Source organism: Prinia subflava, chromosome 15 (assembly GCF_021018805.1).
Source record: "Prinia subflava isolate CZ2003 ecotype Zambia chromosome 15, Cam_Psub_1.2, whole genome shotgun sequence".
NCBI lineage: Eukaryota > Metazoa > Chordata > Aves > Passeriformes > Cisticolidae > Prinia > Prinia subflava.
This window is the reverse complement of record NC_086261.1, coordinates 13,137,721-13,155,502: the sequence shown is the minus strand read 5'-3', so window position 1 is coordinate 13,155,502 and position 17,782 is coordinate 13,137,721. Positions and strand designations below refer to the sequence as shown.

The 17,782-nt window shown below is 41.3% G+C and overlaps 1 protein-coding gene across 8 annotated transcripts in view; it reads left to right on the top strand.

Moving 5' to 3' along the window:
* The first annotated feature begins 423 nt into the window (after positions 1–423).
* The window catches only part of ZNF280D (zinc finger protein 280D), a 48,779-nt gene continuing 31,420 nt past the window's right edge, over positions 424–17,782 (top strand). For 3 of the 8 annotated variants that reach the window (XR_010082356.1, XM_063412321.1, XM_063412320.1), the window contains exons 1-5: positions 437–582; positions 6,971–7,119; positions 10,872–10,937; positions 11,043–11,413; positions 17,191–17,308. Coding sequence is in view for 7 of the 8 variants with exons in the window: in XM_063412321.1 (XP_063268391.1) it covers positions 449–582; positions 6,971–7,119; positions 10,872–10,937; positions 11,043–11,413; positions 17,191–17,308 (838 nt within the window). In the remaining variant the exon portion in view is untranslated. Of the gene's footprint in view, positions 583–2,029; positions 2,341–3,013; positions 3,203–6,970; positions 7,120–10,871; positions 10,938–11,017; positions 11,414–17,190; positions 17,309–17,782 lie in introns of those variants that run through there. The other 5 variants (XM_063412323.1, XM_063412324.1, XM_063412325.1 and 2 more) reach the window with 5 other exon arrangements.

Here is a 17,782-nt window from a genome sequence, read left to right as displayed (position 1 = left end):
GCGGCATCCCACTGAAAGTAATGGGAATGTTTTACTCAGTAAAGCTTTAGAAGGGTTGATCATGTATTTCACTGCTATTTAACCCAGCGGGTAAATGAGAACACAGGTGCACAACCAACCTCTGGTCTGAACAGCATTTAGTATCTGTGCTGCTCCACTGCCTGCAGCAGCACGCTGTGTGCTGTATTCTCCGCCGTCTGTATTCGATGTTAGCTGTGGGTGCAGCTGTCCCTGGCTTTGTTTGGCCACAGGGCTGTGGGGAGCTCCTGGCGCTGACTCCCGGTCGCTCCGCTGGGAAAGGCCCGCCCGTCCCCCGGCTGCCCTCGGCGAGCGGGGCCTGCGCCCGGGGTCCGGCTGAGGGGAACCGCGCCGGGCCCCGCGGCCCGCCCAGCGCCGGGCCCCGCGGCCCGCCCAGCGCCGGGCCCCGCGGTTGTGAAGAGCCCATGCAATGCTGGCAGCTCCGGGGGCAGTTGCAGTTCGGGCCGCGGGCTCAGCTCTGGGCAGGCAGGAAGCTCCGGCAGGAAGCCGTGAACTGCCGACCCTCTGCACAACAAAGGACGCGGGGACCTGCGGCCCGGCCAGGTGAGGGACACACACAGACGCGGCGGGAGCCAACGACCCCAGACTTTCGTGCCCTTAGACTCTGAGAGTATAAAAATGCAGGGGTCCCTCCTGAGGTGTAGCCTGCTCAAGCTGCTATTTTATGATTTAGTTACTAGACTACGATTAAATTATTTTAAGGATTGGGACATCTGAGACATTGCTATGTAAAACCTGCAGCCAAGCTGGTAAGGAACTCTGGTCTGTGTGAGAGGTTCAGCTGCGAAGCGGCTTCGGTCCCAGCTCAAGTGGTGCGAGTGTGACAGCCAGAGTGGTTCGTAGGCAAGGGAGCATACAATCTCAGAACGGTTTGGGTTGGAAGGGATCTTAAAGATCATCTAGTTCCAAACCTCCTCCTGTGAGCAGGGACATGTAAAATGAGAACAAGTTCCTCACAGCGCCATCCAACCTGGCCTTGAACATGTCTGGAGAAGGGACAGCCATAATTTCCCTGGGCAACCTGTTTCAGAGCTTTAACACCCTCACAGTAAAGAATTTTTTCCCTAATATCCAATCCAAACGTACCCTCTTTCAATCTGAACCCATCCCCCCTTACCCTGTCGCTGCACGCTCATGGTAAATCGTTTGCCCCATCTTTCCCATAAGTTTCTCTGATCAATTTGGTGGCCTTCTCTGGGCTTGCTCCAACAGGTCAATGTCCTTCCTGTGCTGGGACCCCAGAAATAGATGCAGTACTCAAGGTGGAACCTCACCACAGTAATGGGGCAAAATCTCCTCCCTCCCATGCTGCTTTGGATGTGGCCCACGCCATGTTTGGCTTTCTGGACTTTAAGTGTGCACTGAAAGCTCATGTTAAGGCTTGAATCCACCAATACTTGCAAGTCCTTCTTGGTAGGGCTGCTCTTGATCTATCTGTTCAGTCCCCAGCCTCTGTTGATACCGGCTGGTTTCCTTAACAGCGTGGCAGTGGCCCTGTGTGCCCTCACCAGAGCAGTGTGCGGGCAGCCCTCTAGGCTGGGGCTGCTGCCCATGAGGCCTGGCTCGCGGCAGCAGTGCAGTACCAGGTCACGGGGCCCAAAACCAGCAGTTCCTCATACCGGGGCTGTGAGGCCCGGCGCACAGTGGCGGTGTTCTAACAGGCTGAAAGGCCCCACACACGGCGGCAGTGTTCTAACAGGCTGAAAGGCCCCACACACGGCGGCGGTGTTCTAACAGGCTGAGAGGCCCCGCACACATGTGGCGGTGTTCTAACAGGCTGAGAGGCCCGGCGCACGGCGGTGGTGTTCTAACAGGCTGAAAGGCCCCACACACGGCAGCGGTGTTCTAACAGACTGAGAGGCCCCGCACACATGTGGCGGTGTTCTAACAGGCTGTGAGGCCTGGCGCACAGCGGCGGTGTTCTAACAGGCTGAGAGGCCCGGCACATGGCGGCGGTGTTCTAACAGGCGGCAGTGTTCTAACAGGCTGAGAGGCCCGGCACATGGCGGCGATGCCGTCCCGGGGTGTGAGGCCCAGCACATGGCGCCGGCCCCGCCCCGGCCGGGCCCCGCCCCGATCGCGGGCACCGCGATGTGTCCGACCCGCGGTTCCCGTCAGGCAGCGCGCGTGGCCGCGGCCGCCCCCGCCTCCCGCCCGCGTTCCCCCGGCGGCGGCGGCGCTGAGGTGGCGCCGCGCCCCGGCGAGGTGAGCGAGGCGCCTCAGCCGGCGCTGCCCCATCCCCCGCCGGCCCGAGTGGCAGGGAGCAGCGGCGCCACCGGGCCCCTACGGACGCGCAGCACGGTAAGGTCAGCCCGCTCCATGCCCCCGGGCCGCCCTGCCGCGCTCCCTGGGCGGCGGGAGCGGCGCTCGGCGGGGACGGGCGCGGGGGGATTGTCGCCGCGGAGACCGCCGCCATCTTAGGTCGGAGCGCGGCCTGGCGTCCCCGAGCGGGGCCCCCGCGCCGCGAGGGCTCCTGCGAGCCGCCCGCGGGCCCCGCTAGCACCGGGCGGTTCTGCCCTCGAGGGCGGCCCGGGCAGGGCTCGCTCCTCCCGCCATTGGCCGCGTGGGGCCCTCCGTGGGCCCCGGGCGTTAACAGCAAGAGCGGTGCCGGCGGCGCGGCTCGGCTCGGCTCGGCCTCCTCCCCGCCGGCCGCGGTTCTGCCGTGCGGGCCTCGCCCAGACCGGAGCCCGCAGCCCGCAGCCCGAGCCGAGTGCCGGCGGTCACCCGGCGCGGGGGGCGGGACGCGGGGCGGTCAGGCTGAGCAGCAGCTGTTCGGCCGCCCTCGGGACTCCCTGCTCCCACGGCCTGGCACCGCCGCGGCTCGGCGGCGTGAGCGGCTTGGCGGGCTGGCACCGCCGATATTGCCCTTCCCTAGGCGGAGCTTGTGCCTTCTTATGGCACAGAGGGCAGCGTTGGCTGCTGAGGTTTGTGTTTGAGGAAGTTGGTTTAAGCTTTGTTTTTTTATAATTTTCAGGTGCAGTTTCAGCTTGGTCACTGTTTCTTTGCTACTAAACAAATACAGCCGTCAATTAAAACCCAATTGTTCCCAGTCCTGGTGGAGCTGTGGATTGTACGCCCTTCATCAGCTAATGTGGTGCAAAGTTATGTGCCTGTATGGGACGTTATCTGAGAAACACAACGTGTCCATCGTATGAGCTATGCTGTAAATAAGATAACTTCTCTGGGCATTTGAAATGTAGCTAATAATGTGGGGGGAAATTATTTGAGTAATAGATGATAGCCATACGGGTGGCTGAGGTCGCTTGGTCTGTTCAGCCTAGAGAAGAGGAGACTGAGGGGAGCCCTCGTGGCAGCCCTCATGAGGGGAGGAGAAGGGGCAGACACTGATCTCTGTGGTGACCAGTGACAGCACCCAAGGGAATGGTTTGAAGTTGTGTCAGGGGAGATTTAGGTTAGGTATTGGGAAAAGATTCTTCCCACAGAGAGTGGTTGGAATAGGCTCCTCAGGGAAGTGGTTACACCACCAAACCGTATAGTTCCAGACAAATTTTGCTCTCTGTAACATATTTACAGTTTTCAGAACAGTTCCAGAAGAGTTTTGCTCTCAGGCACACATGGGTGGTGGGATTGTTGGAGATATCATGTGCAGGACTAAGAGTTGGACACTGTGATCTTTGTGGGACTCTTCCAACTCAGAATATTCTGTGATTCTATTATGGAAAGGTGACAAGGCTAGCGTGAAAAATTTCTGGTTAATGTAAATGTCCTCACTCTTTAGGCTCACTACCAATTTCATTTTAGTTGATCCAAGGAAGCCAGTCCAAGGAAATTTTGAGTATTGGAAGGCTCACTTGAGTTTAACAGTGGAAGAGATAAATTGCCATTTGAAATGATAACTGAATTTTCAGTAACTCTTAAGTCTAACTGTGGCTACATATATGGTGATTTTCTGTAGTGGCAGTTTATGGTGCTCTTCTACAGATCAGTCTGCAGTTTTCACTATAGGTGATACACTCTTAATACATTTACTAAGGTTATTTAATTTTTTATTGTTTCTGTGTGAGTGCTTCTAAATCCTAACTTTAAAAAAAGGGGTTGTAAATACAATTGGCTTTTAATAAAGTTAGGTATTTTTAAACCTAACTGCCATGATAAAGATAGCTAAAATAGTGCTTTTGAAACAGTTACTTCATCAGAAACTTACTGCTGATTTGGGGAATGAGCTCTCATTTTTTAATCTGTCCCATACCAGGTTTTTAGTTCATCACTTTTCTAGTAACTATAATAGTGTTCCAGGGACTTGTGTTTCTGCAGGTTTTCGGTTATTTGTGCCTGCCTAATGAACTTCTATAGCTGTGCTTGGTTTTAGATGGGCAGTTGCTTTTTAAAGCAATATCTTGATATAGCCAATACTGTTATTTTTAAAATATTTTAAAGAACTTGTTCACGATTTTGGTTGTTTACCTTCCAATACTGGTTTCAGCACTTTAAATACAGCATTGCATTGGAGTTTTGGACCTCTCAGATCCACGGACTACCTTTAAGGAAATGTGTGTATAAACATGAATATATGCTTATACATATTAAAAAAGGAGGAAGATAAAGTCCATTGTCAGTAGGTTTACTTTTCTTACACTGCACCAGCACTGGGAAATATTTGAGCAGAGTGGCGGAAGGATTCACTATTGGTTTTGTCTTTGAGAGCAACTGCTAGCAGGATTCCTAGAATACATTTTGTGTGTTAGTGTAGTTAAAGAAGCTAAAAGTTTGGAAACTAAAAATGGATGTAGATGTGTCTTTTGGCAATGGAGACCACTTGCAGGAGCTGTTCCTGTACATTTCCTCTAATCCAATCCATTACCCCTTACTGCAATTTTGATTGTTCAGACTACAGATTTTTGACCTCACCATTGTGCCAATAAAACTGTTACTAGGCCAGGTTATTTTTAACCTGCCCTGTTTCACACCATAGTTCTGTGCAAAGTGGTGCTGGCACAAGTGAGGAAGCAATGTAGGAGCAGGGCAGGAACTCATTTGGCCAGCTTTCTTCCCAGGAAAAAAGAAGTCAGTAAAAGCTTGGTCAAATTATAGCACTGAAATAAAAATAATTAGGTTAAAAGGTGTGAATTAATCCTGATACTTGCCTTTTAAAAAATGCTCTGCATTGTGAGTATCTTAATGTGTATATCCTGATTCACAAAATGAAATATCCATAAGAGGTATCACCTGTTGGTGTCATTTTTGAAAAGGCCATGGTTTTGTTATCCGATTTCTTTTAACTGTATTTAAGAAAAAAAATCAGCTGTGTTATAGTGTAGGTGAGGTTATCACATGTATCTTGTTAGGGTTCTGCTAACATATCATTGCTTGTGCCTAATTTGTGTTTTTAGTATAAATTGCATTGCCTCCTCTGAGCACATTTTATAATTTATACTTTTTTTCCCCTGAGGTCAAGTAAAACTAAATTCTTAAAATAAAAGCACTGCTCGTTTATGTTGTCTATTCTGTAAAAGAAGTCTCTGAAATAATAATTTGTTTTGCTTTAAAGTCTATTAAACTTTGCCTCTGTGTTATTTAAAAAAAAGTGTTCTAAAGAATGTCCTACAGAGAAGAAAAAGTTACAGAGTTAGGCTTGATTCTCTTTCCAAGACCTGGCACATGCCCTATGTCATCTCTGTCAAGTGGAAATTCACTTCAGAATCTTCCTCTTTCCCCCATACAAGAATTTAGTTTGGTATCCTGTTCTCTTCTTTCCTTGCACCGTGTCTGACTTCACCACCCTAAGCTGATGGAGGAAGCAGAGACGCTTCCTTTGCTACTTTTTCATCTCAAGGCTTAACATGTGCTAACACCAGCACATGGTACAAGTAGAGGAAAATTGTCTGCTCCCCTGTGATAAATTCTTACAGACTAATTATTTCTGCAGTCTCACTTGATTATTGGTAGTCTGTGTAAAGAAATGGCAGAGTTTCTTATTGATTTTGTTGTTCAGAAATACTTTCAAGACTGTGTTAAAGAGTGTTAAAAGAAAGAAGAATACTTTATTGGCCGTTTCTGTTTATTTAAAAAATAAAACCAATTGTGATAAAAGGTACTGATGTAAATTTGCTTAATTCCAAAACGTAGATATTTTTCATTACTACTTTTGTACATGATTTTTTTTACTGCAATAAAACATCTATAGGCATGAGGAACTCCATCTAATGAGATCTATGCAAATTTTTAATCAAATCTTAATTGATAATGGAAACAGTATACAATGCATTGTAGGTATGGAGGGGATTTTGTGGTTGTGGAATTTTTTTGTTTGAAGTTGTTTTTTTTTGTGGGTGGTTTGCCTGTTGTTGTTCATGTTGTTTTGTGGTGTTTTGGGAATTTTGTGTAGGTTTTGTTGGGGTTTAAAGAAAATTTGGAAAATGTGGGTTTAAAGACCATGTGGGAAGAAACCCTGTCAAAATCTGAGAAAATTTGGGAGGCTATGGTAGGCTGTGGGTTTGGGTGGGATTTTGTTTTGTTTGTGTTGGATTTTTTAAGATGCAAGGGGAATAAAGGTGTAATCTGTGTTTCACTAACTCAGTTATGTGCTTTGTAGAAGGCCCTTGCCATTTCTTGTGAATCACTTACCTGGAATAGGAATATTTTTTCAAAGATACTTTTCACTGTGGTGTCAGAGGCTTCCTCTCATAGTTACCGGTGTTTTATACAAAAATAGCTTAAGTTCTGTGGAGTTCTTTGGTCTTTTCTCTTTAATTGCAAAGATGAGCGCGCAAGTAATTGTCAGAATGATGATGTGGCATCAATCTTTGAAGATCTCCTGTATCAGATCATGTTTGATCTGTAAAGAATGTGAAGGGATGGAGACCACTATGGGAATTATTGACAACTGTAGTATTTCTTACTGAACAGTGAAGTATTTCATGAAAGCACTCAATGTTTTGATGTGTGTTTTTCGGTCTTTTTTACTGTCTAGTCTCAAGATGGCAGAATTGTTTATGGAATGTGAAGAAGAGGAGCTAGAACCCTGGCAACAGAGAGTGAGAGAAGTGGAAGAGGATGATGAGGATGATGATGAGCCCATCTTTGTTGGGGAAATCTCCAGCTCAAAGCCAGCTACTACATGTAAGACAACACTTTTCCATAATTTAAACCAGATTTTTCAAGGTATAGAAAGTTAAACTTAGTTTGAAAGTATAGAATTCTTAATAGTACAACTTAAGAAATTCCACATCTTAAAGCTGTATGTCTCTGTCTTACTGAAAATCAGATTTTTAAGAAATTCTGTCTTAAACCTGAGGTTATGCACAGATCTGGTTACCTCTAAACTTAAATCTCTGAGATTATCAAAATTAAATGTGAAGGTTTTAGCATTAGTGACAGAGTTTATGTACAAGGCTGAAGTCATGCATGCAATTGCTTACAGTATAGTTAATATTTAGTTTTATATTTGGGAGTGTCTCCCTGCTGAAAGAATGTGCATGAATTTAAGTCTTCCTGTTACAATCCTTTTTTTTCTCCACTCCTCATTTCATATGTTGGTGAACATCATTCTTACAAAACCAAGGTAATGGTCCTAAGTGTCTATAATAAAAGCACAATTGGAAAGTGATTAATATGAAAATACTGAAAGCCTGTCTGGGAAGTAGGAGATTTTTATTGATAAATTTAACCATCCTGTTTGAAATAAAGAGGATTTTTTCATCAAGTTCCTTGGTTTTCTCCTAAATGCAGGCAGTGTAGGGAGTGAGGTTAGGTGATTGTGATGGCAGGAGATGTGTTAGGATTCTGTGTTTGTCCCATGCTTGGGTTTTGGCAGGTAAGTAAAGAAGAACATATTTTTGTTGTTATTTTAATTAACTTTAGTAACGAAACTTTTTTGTGTATCCATCTTGTAGTCAATTTTACGAGCTGTGACCCAAGGTTTCCTAAGCAGTCACATATCCAGGACTTTGCCTGGTGAGGTTTCCTCCTCGCAGTTTCTGCCTCATCTCTGCTAATGCTTGTATCCAAGATTTCCATAGTGATTTTCTGGAGGTGTGTAATTTGCAGCCAAGGATGTCAAGACAAAATGTTACACCAGGCTGTCTGTCACACTGCTGCATGGATTTCAGAGTTATTAGCTGTTCAGTCATTTTAGTTCACAATACTTTCATCTGGCATCTGTTACTTCTTTTGCTCACTAGGATAGTAAGTTTGAGGCTGCTTACACAACGTTAAAAAAGTGGAAAAATGATTTTACATATGAAAGAAGTACTGAATCTGATATTAAAATACTCTCACCAGAAAATATTTTTTAAGAGTGAATGCTTTAAAAATACTCTGGATACTCTGTGAAGTTTGAAGAGAATTTTAAAAATCACTCTAATTTTTCTGTAGTTACAAACATCTAGAATGTCTGAAAAATACCCTTTTCCTTTTCTGGAAGATCCAGAGACCTCTGGATTGCTGTTGGTCATTGGCAGTAGGTCATGGCATAGAACAACTGTTAAGGCACTCACATGTGTTGGAACAACAAACATGCCAAGTTTGATTGCAGTTATTGTAGCCGTGGGGTTTTTTTGTAGCCAAAGGATAGAAATAATTCAGGTGAAAACCATAATTTTGGTATGATTCTGTGAACTTCAAGAACTCTGGTAGAAGACAGAGACCTAAAATAAAACCTAAGTTTGCTTCTTATTTTAGTGCTGTCCATACTTGGTCCTGACACAAGTAAAATCGCTTATGGTATAACTTGTTACTTTGTCTTTTTTCCTTCCCTTTCCTCAACTTTTCTCTTTTTAATCTTCTACTTCACTATCAAAAACAGCTATGGAAGAATGACCTCAGTTCTTCTCTGGCTTGTAAGTAGTACTACCTGGCAGTAGTCAGGCTTCAGTTTGTTATTGGTGATAGGCAAGATACCATGAGCTCAGCTTTGCTTATCACTGTTTAGTTTGCTCCTGATGAGATGAAAAATTGATGACAAGTAGAAACTCATGTATCTGTCTTAATTTTTCTGAAAGGTGTAGTTTCTACAGTGCATTGCATTGACACATTGCATTTTCTTAACCTTTTCTTGACAGTGCAATTACTAGTTTTTGTACAGACTGTGTGGAAAATTTGAAGGAAATAGTTAAAACCCCAACTCTGACCTGCTGTCAGAGAGTTGTGTAGTATGGAGTGTCCCTTCTGGTGTACTGGAGGATTATTTTGGAGATGAAAAGTAGCTCACATTTTGGTCCCTTTACCTTTTTCTGCAACTGCTCCTTTTTCCTACAGTTACCGCTTATTGTTCTTGCTTCCTGTTTCATAATGAGAGAAATGTGTAATCTATTACTGTTTTAAAGTGTTACTCTGTATGCCAGCATGCTTGTGCTTCAGTGCTGTTTTACCTAAACAGGACAAGTACACTTCCATGGAAGAGGGGAAGATGTACATCAAGTCTATGATGTTGAGTCATAAAAATGTAGTTTATAATTTCAATTAACTGGCTTTCTGAAATGTTCTTTTTAAATGCAATAAAATCTACCTTTGTAATGTAGAATGTGTGCACATCAGATGTCTTGACTATGCTTTGTGAGACATAACTTTTGGAAAAGCTTTTCTTTTGTAGATAGATGATACTTTAGTTTAATTTCATTCTGTAATTCATGTATGAGATATGGATTTGTTAACCCTCACAAATTGTATGTATTCATCTAAACACCAAAATAATTTAATCTTTGCTTGTAGTTACTGTTATGTGGAATTACTATTGCAGGACCAAATTTCATCATATCTTAAAAAATGCAAACCTGTTTAAATCTGTTGGTTGCAGCTGCTTTTTTATTAGTGTGATGTAAATGCAGGTGGCAGGTTGAAAGCTGTGATCTTCTGAGCTCTACTGCTATTAGATATATTAACTGGAGAAATGTGTACTAATGAGCTATTGTTGGTAGAAGTAGCCTTAAGGTTATTAAACACAATGTGTAGATACTCTGAGATCTATTGTTTGAGAACCTGATGTAATTTGACTCTGGTTTGAGAAGTTACTTCAAGCCTTGTGGGTTAGATATTTGAAGACTCAATCTAATCTCATTTGCATTTTTACACAGGTCCAAGCAAGCAACTTGTCAGCAACACTAATGGAACAAAGAATCTGGGAGTAGAAGAGTATTTTGATTTGATGAGTAATGAAACTTTATGAAATTGTGAGAAATCCCAGACTAAGACATTAAAGGCTGAGGAGTATCAGTGGCTTTAGTTAGGGAGAAAACCTAATTTAAGAAATTGCATGTGCTCCTGCTTAGGTAGAACTCTGGACACAGACTGCCATGTAGGATATGTAAGAAAATCAGTGCTCTTGTAATGCAGGTCTAATACAACTCCTTTGGTTGCTGATCTGTTGATTTTCCTTTCACATTGGGAAATGGATATCATGAAGTCTAAAATCCAGTTTGAAAGTGCTGTGTTTTGCTAATACAGAGGCAAATTATGTCATTGCTGGTTTAGACAAAATGCTTCCTTTAATGTAGAGCAGTTCTAGTATTTGGGAAACATTACGTGTATGTGAAAACGAGATATAAATGAATGCACTATCATCAGCAAATTGAAATGTTAATGCCATGTCCTTTTTTGTTGTTGCTTGTACCCTCACGTGTTTGTTAACTTGTCCTCAAGAAAATAGACATTGAGATTCTTAAGTGAACTAGCTTAAGAAAGAAGAGTAGAAGAACATTTCCTCATTTGTACAAATTACACTTGGTTTTCCTAGATTTTTGTTTTAGAAATAATATTTTAATTTATAAGCCAAATCCTAATTGGCTTAATTAGTGTGTATGAATGAAGCTTTTAAATTTCAAAAGCAGTGAGGCTATTAATTTATTTGCAATTAAGATAAATGTAACTTTTGACAGATATATTGAACAGAGCCAACCTCAGCTCACCACGAAGGGGGATACAGAATGGTGCACCCAGTAGAGGTACTTAATTGTCCTAATATGGTAATTAACAAAAAAATCCACAACACTTATGAAACGTTTGACTGCAAAATCACATAAAGATAACTTTGGAATCCTTTGCAACAGGTCCAGTCACTACATTCAAGTCTGAGAGTCAGCATTACGTGACGCCCGCCTCCAGCCCCGGTGCTGTGCCTGCCCCGTCAGTCTTTCAGACTGTGCCCAGACCTGTGACCACCTCGGCAGCAATTCAGTCCTTGGCTGTAACAGTGAATGTTTCAGGAAATTCCCTAACGCTGCAGAGACCAGTCGCCAGAAGTTTATCAACACAGCAGATGCCTGGGTCAAGTTCTGGAATGGCAGAGCCTGTTAGCAGACCTGTATCCATTCCAGTGACAACGCAGCCAGTATCAAGGAGTATCACAGTCCCTGCAGTGGCTCAGACTGTGTTGAGGCCAGAGACTACTGCAACAGCACAGCCTGTAATACTCAATCAGGTAAATCTTTATTCATTTAAAATGTTAGAGGTATGATTACTTTTGAATAAACTAGTGAAGAACATACTGACTCAGTCTAGTGCTTTAAAGATCTGGACTAGATTATAAACTAGCATTATGTCAGCTGTAAAGATTCTAGGACTATAACCTCTCACTGGTAAATTAAAATATATATTTGGAAATAGTGATTTGGAAGACTCAAAGATGATAGCATTAGTTAAAAGTAAAATGGCATTAAATGAAAATCCTGGACATTAGAGAAATTAGTACTGTTTAGATTCTCTGTTCTGTGGAGAAATGTTGCAAAATCATTCTCTAAATTTTGCAGATTTCTTTGCTCAGAGATGAATCTTCTGCATTGATAAATTAATTTCATTTTTAATAACTTGCATTTAGTGCGTAAAGCAACTTTGTGGGTTTTCCTCCTGTTTTTTACAGTGCCTTGCCTTGGGATTTTTGATTCTTAAGAGAATGCTGTAGTAGTAGTAGTTCCTTAGTGGGTTTTGCTTTTTCATTCATGTGGCACATGAATGAAAACGTTGTGAAACTATAGTATGGTAAAGAGGTTTAAGCAACCAAAAGTTGCCTAAGGGAATTGTGCATGTAGGTCATGTGTCTTAGACCTTCCTGGGTTGCCACAGAACCCCAAAATGTTGTCATGAGGGACTTGAGTTAGATGCTGTTTTGTTACCTTATCTGTTAGACATATGTGAGAGAGAAAGAATGAGGATTAAAATTCCTTGTTTGTATGAGATGAACTATGCTGCAATACCTTCACTGAAAATAATTCACACTGAAACTGTTCAGACCACGTACCTATAATATTAGCTACTATTGGCAGGTTAAAATGAAGCCTGACAGTATCCATCTCCATTGTCCATGCAGCTACACATAACTGGGGTTGTTTCAGTTGTTAGTCTTTTGGTGTAAATAAAAATCATGCTGCCTAATGGATTCTGCATTTGCTGAGCAGGGCAATCAGTCTGATTGAACACAGTTAATTAGTCCATTAGAACATGAGGACTGGAATTGAGTGTTCTTCTGAAAACTTATGGCTAAATAGTTGTTGATGAGAGGCTGTATTTTAAGAAAAACAGAATTAAAACAAAGCCTATCAACTGGCTAGCTGAAATTGTGGCAAATTCAGTAGGAAAAGTACTTTCCAATTTTGAGTCTTCAGCAGTTGATTGATAGTTTGCAGAGAGAAATTATGGGTGTATCTGGTGAAGCAGGTTAGCTAAATTTGTCTGTTAATAAGGCCTAAGAAATTATATAATTAAAAGTCCAGATATCAGTTGGGTATCTAGGTTGCTTCTTTAGTCATCTTCAGGACAGATTAATACAGAAAGGTTTGCTACTTTACATGATGAATACACGTATTTCATGTCTGTGAAATGTTTTATAAGTTTAGTGATGACATAGCATGCTTTACTAAATCCTCTAAAGGTGTGCTAGTATGTCTTACAGAATCTACTGCAAAAGAAAGCTCTCCTTTACTTCCCTCACACCACACATGCTCATGTTTTTGTTTCAACAGACAAAGCTGGTAGGGGCTTCTACATCGTTTATATGACAAAACCTCAGAGTAAACAGAGCTAGGAAAGCTGAACTTTTCCATGGAGTATATCTAATCTGGATGAAACTCATCAAGACAGTGATTTCCTTTCAAGAAAGCATGCAGAGTGCACTTCCCTTTGTGGGACTTCTCATTAATTGAGTTTATATTACAGATGAGGCTTTAGTTAAGCATTTATGGTGTTACTTTGTCAAAATCTATAGGTTGTTTCTCCATGGCAGAGTAGAGAAACAGCTATTTGAAGGTCTTGTAGCCTGAAGTAGGACATGGAAAAGGTTCTCTAACCATGTATTAATTAGTTCTGTCTATTCCAGGTTAGACTGACATGTTTTAGACAGTGTTGCATCCTTATCTGTGGTCTCTTAAAGCTTCCACTGTTTGTTGAAATTACGGTTTCTTTACAGTGTTGACATTTTGATCATGGTTTTCATGAGCCCTTAATTTTTTTAAGCGGTCTTAAATGTAACATTCTGTTCTTTGGATGTTAAGAAATTCTTGAGTACCTTTAAGAAGAGTTTTCTGTTTGCATTTTTTTTCTTTGCCTAAGACTTGGTGAATCTTCCATCTCTTCAGTTTAATTTTTCTAGATTCAGAGCTGTATTTTCAGTTTCAGCATTACCTAGAATTTGTTTTCTTGTTTATATTGTTAGTACCACTTGATGATGTTACATTTTTTATGGTGGAAGAAGCTTGTCTGATGTGCCTTTTTTTTTTAGAGAGGTACTATAATTTAGTGTCTTGGGCAAAGTTCTGTGATTTTTAATCACTGCTGCCACATGATGTCATTTGCTCTTCTTAGTGTTTTACGTGTACTACCTGTATTTTGACTCATGTCCTTAGTTTGAATTTTCTTCATTCAAGAGCTCCTTAAGGTTTTTGGATTCCTCAGCCTCCCCCCATCTAGTGTTTATTTCACTGGGGGCTGCTGTTTTATAGTGATGATTTTCTGCCTTGGGCTTTCTGTGACATTTCTCTTCACAACGTGTTCTGTTTCTTCCCAACTTGATTTTTCTGAAGTGGCAAAAGCTTCAAGTAAGTTTTTCTGGAGAGTGTTTGACCTTTGGATTTTCAGCTTCCAGGTGTTGAAAGCTACCTTTGAAAATACCACATTGTGAAGATCGCTGTGAGGGATAACTAGACACTGACAGGACCCCTTTTTAGCTGAACATCCTTTAGAGTGCCTTTGCGTTCTAAATACAGTGCAATATTTTTTAATCTCAGAATGTAAAAGATTTTTTTCTGTGGGAGCTGGTTGCTTTTGATTGCCTACTGGGCTGAAATCCATATCTCCTCAATTTCTCAACAGTTCTATAATTTGCCTTTTGTCAATGTTTGGTGCTCCAGTTTTATCATTGAAATACCCCTTTCAAATCACAAACTTGATTCGCTGACTTCCTAAATAAGTCAGTCTGAGTCTTCTGTTGTTACTGTGCTACTGCTGTGCAGTTCTAGAAATCCAGAGTTGAGTTTTATTTCAGTCCTGCAGTTTACAACAATTTTAATTCCATCAGAGCTACTGTTGCCTTTCATAGCATAGGACTGTCCTCTTCTTCAAGAATAATTTGTCCTTAGCAGTGACGATGTTCTGTAATTCAGTGCTCTGAGTGCTCTCCACTAAGCCACAGCCAATTCTGTCCTTCCCTTACTTGCTAGGCGCTTCCTCAGTCAGTGTGCCTCAGGTTCTGGTTGTTCCTAGGTAATTTTGAGGCATCAAAGGTCCAGTGCTGTGCACTGTAATTTTTCAGGGTGGGTTTAGTTACCAATTGCCATATAGGCTTCCACAGTTGAAAATCTAGCATGAAGACTGTGAACCCAATATTGTCACTAGTCCCTTAGAAACTAAAAGTAGTGGTGTAATACTCCTCTTCACCTGAACCCTAAGAAATTAATTTACAAAGGTGTAGGGTTTTGCCTTTCTGCATGTGAGAGCACCTGTAAGTGTTCATCTGATTTATTTTTTGTTTCATCAGTGTGGTAAAGCTGTTTTGTTTTGTTTTTTAAAACATTTTTGTTTTCTAAAGCATTGGACAATATTGGAGGGTTTGTATGTAAAATGACAGAGCCAAATTACATTAAAATAATACCTGTCAACAGAAAAGGACTTTCTGAAAATTAAGCAATGAAGTTTTCAGTGTGTCTGTTTTTACATTCATTTGCTTGCTGGGTATGTTTAATATATACTGGGGAGATGTACCCATGCTATCAAAACATCCAAACTATGATCTTGTTGAAAATTAAAAATATTGGCAGGGCATAAAAACAAAGAAACCACAGACTAGTAAGAGCTGCAGTTATGTCGCTGTTGTATTGGTCACATTTCAAATGCAGATGGTGTGCACAGGGCTCTGCACTCAGAGCCTGGCCCAGCTTTACCCCCTGAGCATTAGTTGTGCTGGAGCTGTGGCCTGCAGGCTGAGGTGCTTTGCTGTCCTTTCTCTGGCTCTTCTGAAACTTTTGTGACTGCAGTAACACCTGCTCTGTTGTGACTGCAGCTCATTCATAGCAAGTACAGCACAGAAATTCAGTAACTATTTCCACAGCTACTTCTGAACATCTTTAATTTGGTTAGAGTGGATTGGGTGACTCACCAGAAGAAGGAGTGGCTCTTTATGAAGGTCCTAAGGGGTCTTCATTTAAGGAGATGTACAATAAAAAGGCAGCATCTTCCTTTTTGTTCTGGTATTTTGGAGTCCTAAACCAGATTATCATACCTCTTTATGTACTTGTGCTCCTTTAGATTTCTTTCCATGAAGTTTGGTTTACATGGTGGTAGTTAAAGGTGTGGTAATTTCCACAGGCATGTTTTCAAGTAAGTAGCACAGCTAGTGGGAAGCAGTTTGTGAGCTTGACCTTTACAGCAAAACACATTTTGGCCTTTGTGTCATGGATGCACTGATGACAAGGTCTCTGTATATATATTGGGTGGTTTTAAAATTTGTTTATTTTTTTATTTTAGGAAGATAGCCCTACTTTTGTCAATTTTTTGCTGCTCAGTGCAGCTTGATGAAGTGTAACCATTTGAATTATTTCAGAGTTGAAACTGCCAATACTTTTCCATTTCTACCTTAGTGTTAAAATCAAACCTAACTCTATTATGTTTTTCCTTAACTGCCTATTGCTATTCATGAAAACATTTAATGTTTCATATTGTGGTAGGATGAATGACCTATTAAAATGTGACCAGTATTGATGAATCATGAAAAATGTTTCTCCTACTTCATCCTCTTAACTTTGAATATTTGTAAAGAGAACTAAATTTCGTGTTTCTTTTTGCTCCAAGTGTTACCTGTTATAGTAACAGTGGAACTATAGCTTCTGTTATAGATCAGTGGAACTGTTTTGTTTTAACAGTTTTCAGTGCTGGAGACAAGAAATGTGGACTATTTAATTCTTTAGGTTATATGTACTAAAGGGCAGACTTTTAAACTGAAAGGTAAAAGAGTACCCGTATTTGGAGATGCACAAAATTTAATTTACAAGATACTGAGAGACATGAACCAACTTTTAGGTTAGATGGGTTTTGAAAAGAGGGTTTGATTATATTATTTTCAGAAATTCTTCCAAAGTTACTCTATATAAAAGAAAAAACCGTCGATGATATCAGGAGTTAGTGCCCTTCCCAGTCAAGAAGCTGGAGATACCCCTTACTTCCATGAAAGCTTGAGCACTTAGTAGAATTTCATCTTAATACCATCTTGCTTTGAGAAGCTTTTACTTGCTACAAGTTTGTGCTACTTTTGAGTTCTGGTTTTTGATCTTTTAAGGTGCAGGAGGATGTTGTGCAGGAGTAGTAGGCAAATGCCTGAGTTTAGGTTGACAGAAGAAAGTGTTTGGTTTTTTTGAAAAACAATCAAGTATAATTTGAAACATCAGACTTTTTTGAACAAAAGCATTTACAATTCATAATTCAAACAGATTAGTGATGTTTCATTAAATGGTCTTTCCCAGGTCAATCTTAGGATTGTTTTTACTATTCTGAATACACAGCTATAAAAATTGACAAGCACTGATGAGAATTGCAACCTTATTAAAATGTCAAAAGAAACTATTTGGGGGAGATTGTAATGAACTTGATTTTCAACTGAGTACTTCTGAGTACTTCTAAGCAATCATATGTTTTTAAAATAAACCCTTTGAAGCCTGCAAGTAAAAAAAATATTAAACCTCAAATTTCTTTTCCCTCTTGAAAATATCTTATCAGGATTATATAATGGATTCTCCACCAGATGCACCAGATAATACATCTGGTATACTGTTTGGTGTGAGACAGAACTCGGGAATCCCACAGTACCAGACTGGGCCAGCAGTGAATGTAACAGGTGGGTATAACTGTAGTAGTTGATAAGAGAAAGAAACAACCTAATGTCGTTTAACTGTAGTGTAGATCTTTGGGTTATAACTTTAAATAGGATTTCCAGAATATAGTACAGCTATTTTTTTTCTTCCCCATACATGAAACTGTGTAATGTGTAATGAAATAAACTTTGGAGTCTTGTGTTGTCAGATGTTGTTTTTCAGTGCATTAGACTGACTATAAAATCAACTGATGTCTTCTTATAGAATGCTCATTTAGATTGGAAAAAGCATTGCCAGATCCACTGTGTCTTTATTGACAGGTAAAGGTTTGTTTTCAGTACACTCATCACTCCTTGGCCAGTGGGAATAGGAAAAGGCTGTTAGCAAAAGAGGGGCTGTGAACAGTACCTGAAGAACTGAGTCTGCTGGGTGGATTCCCTGTGATGATCTGGATTTTCTGACTGCTGTATGCAGGAGTTGGAATAGATGGGATCAAA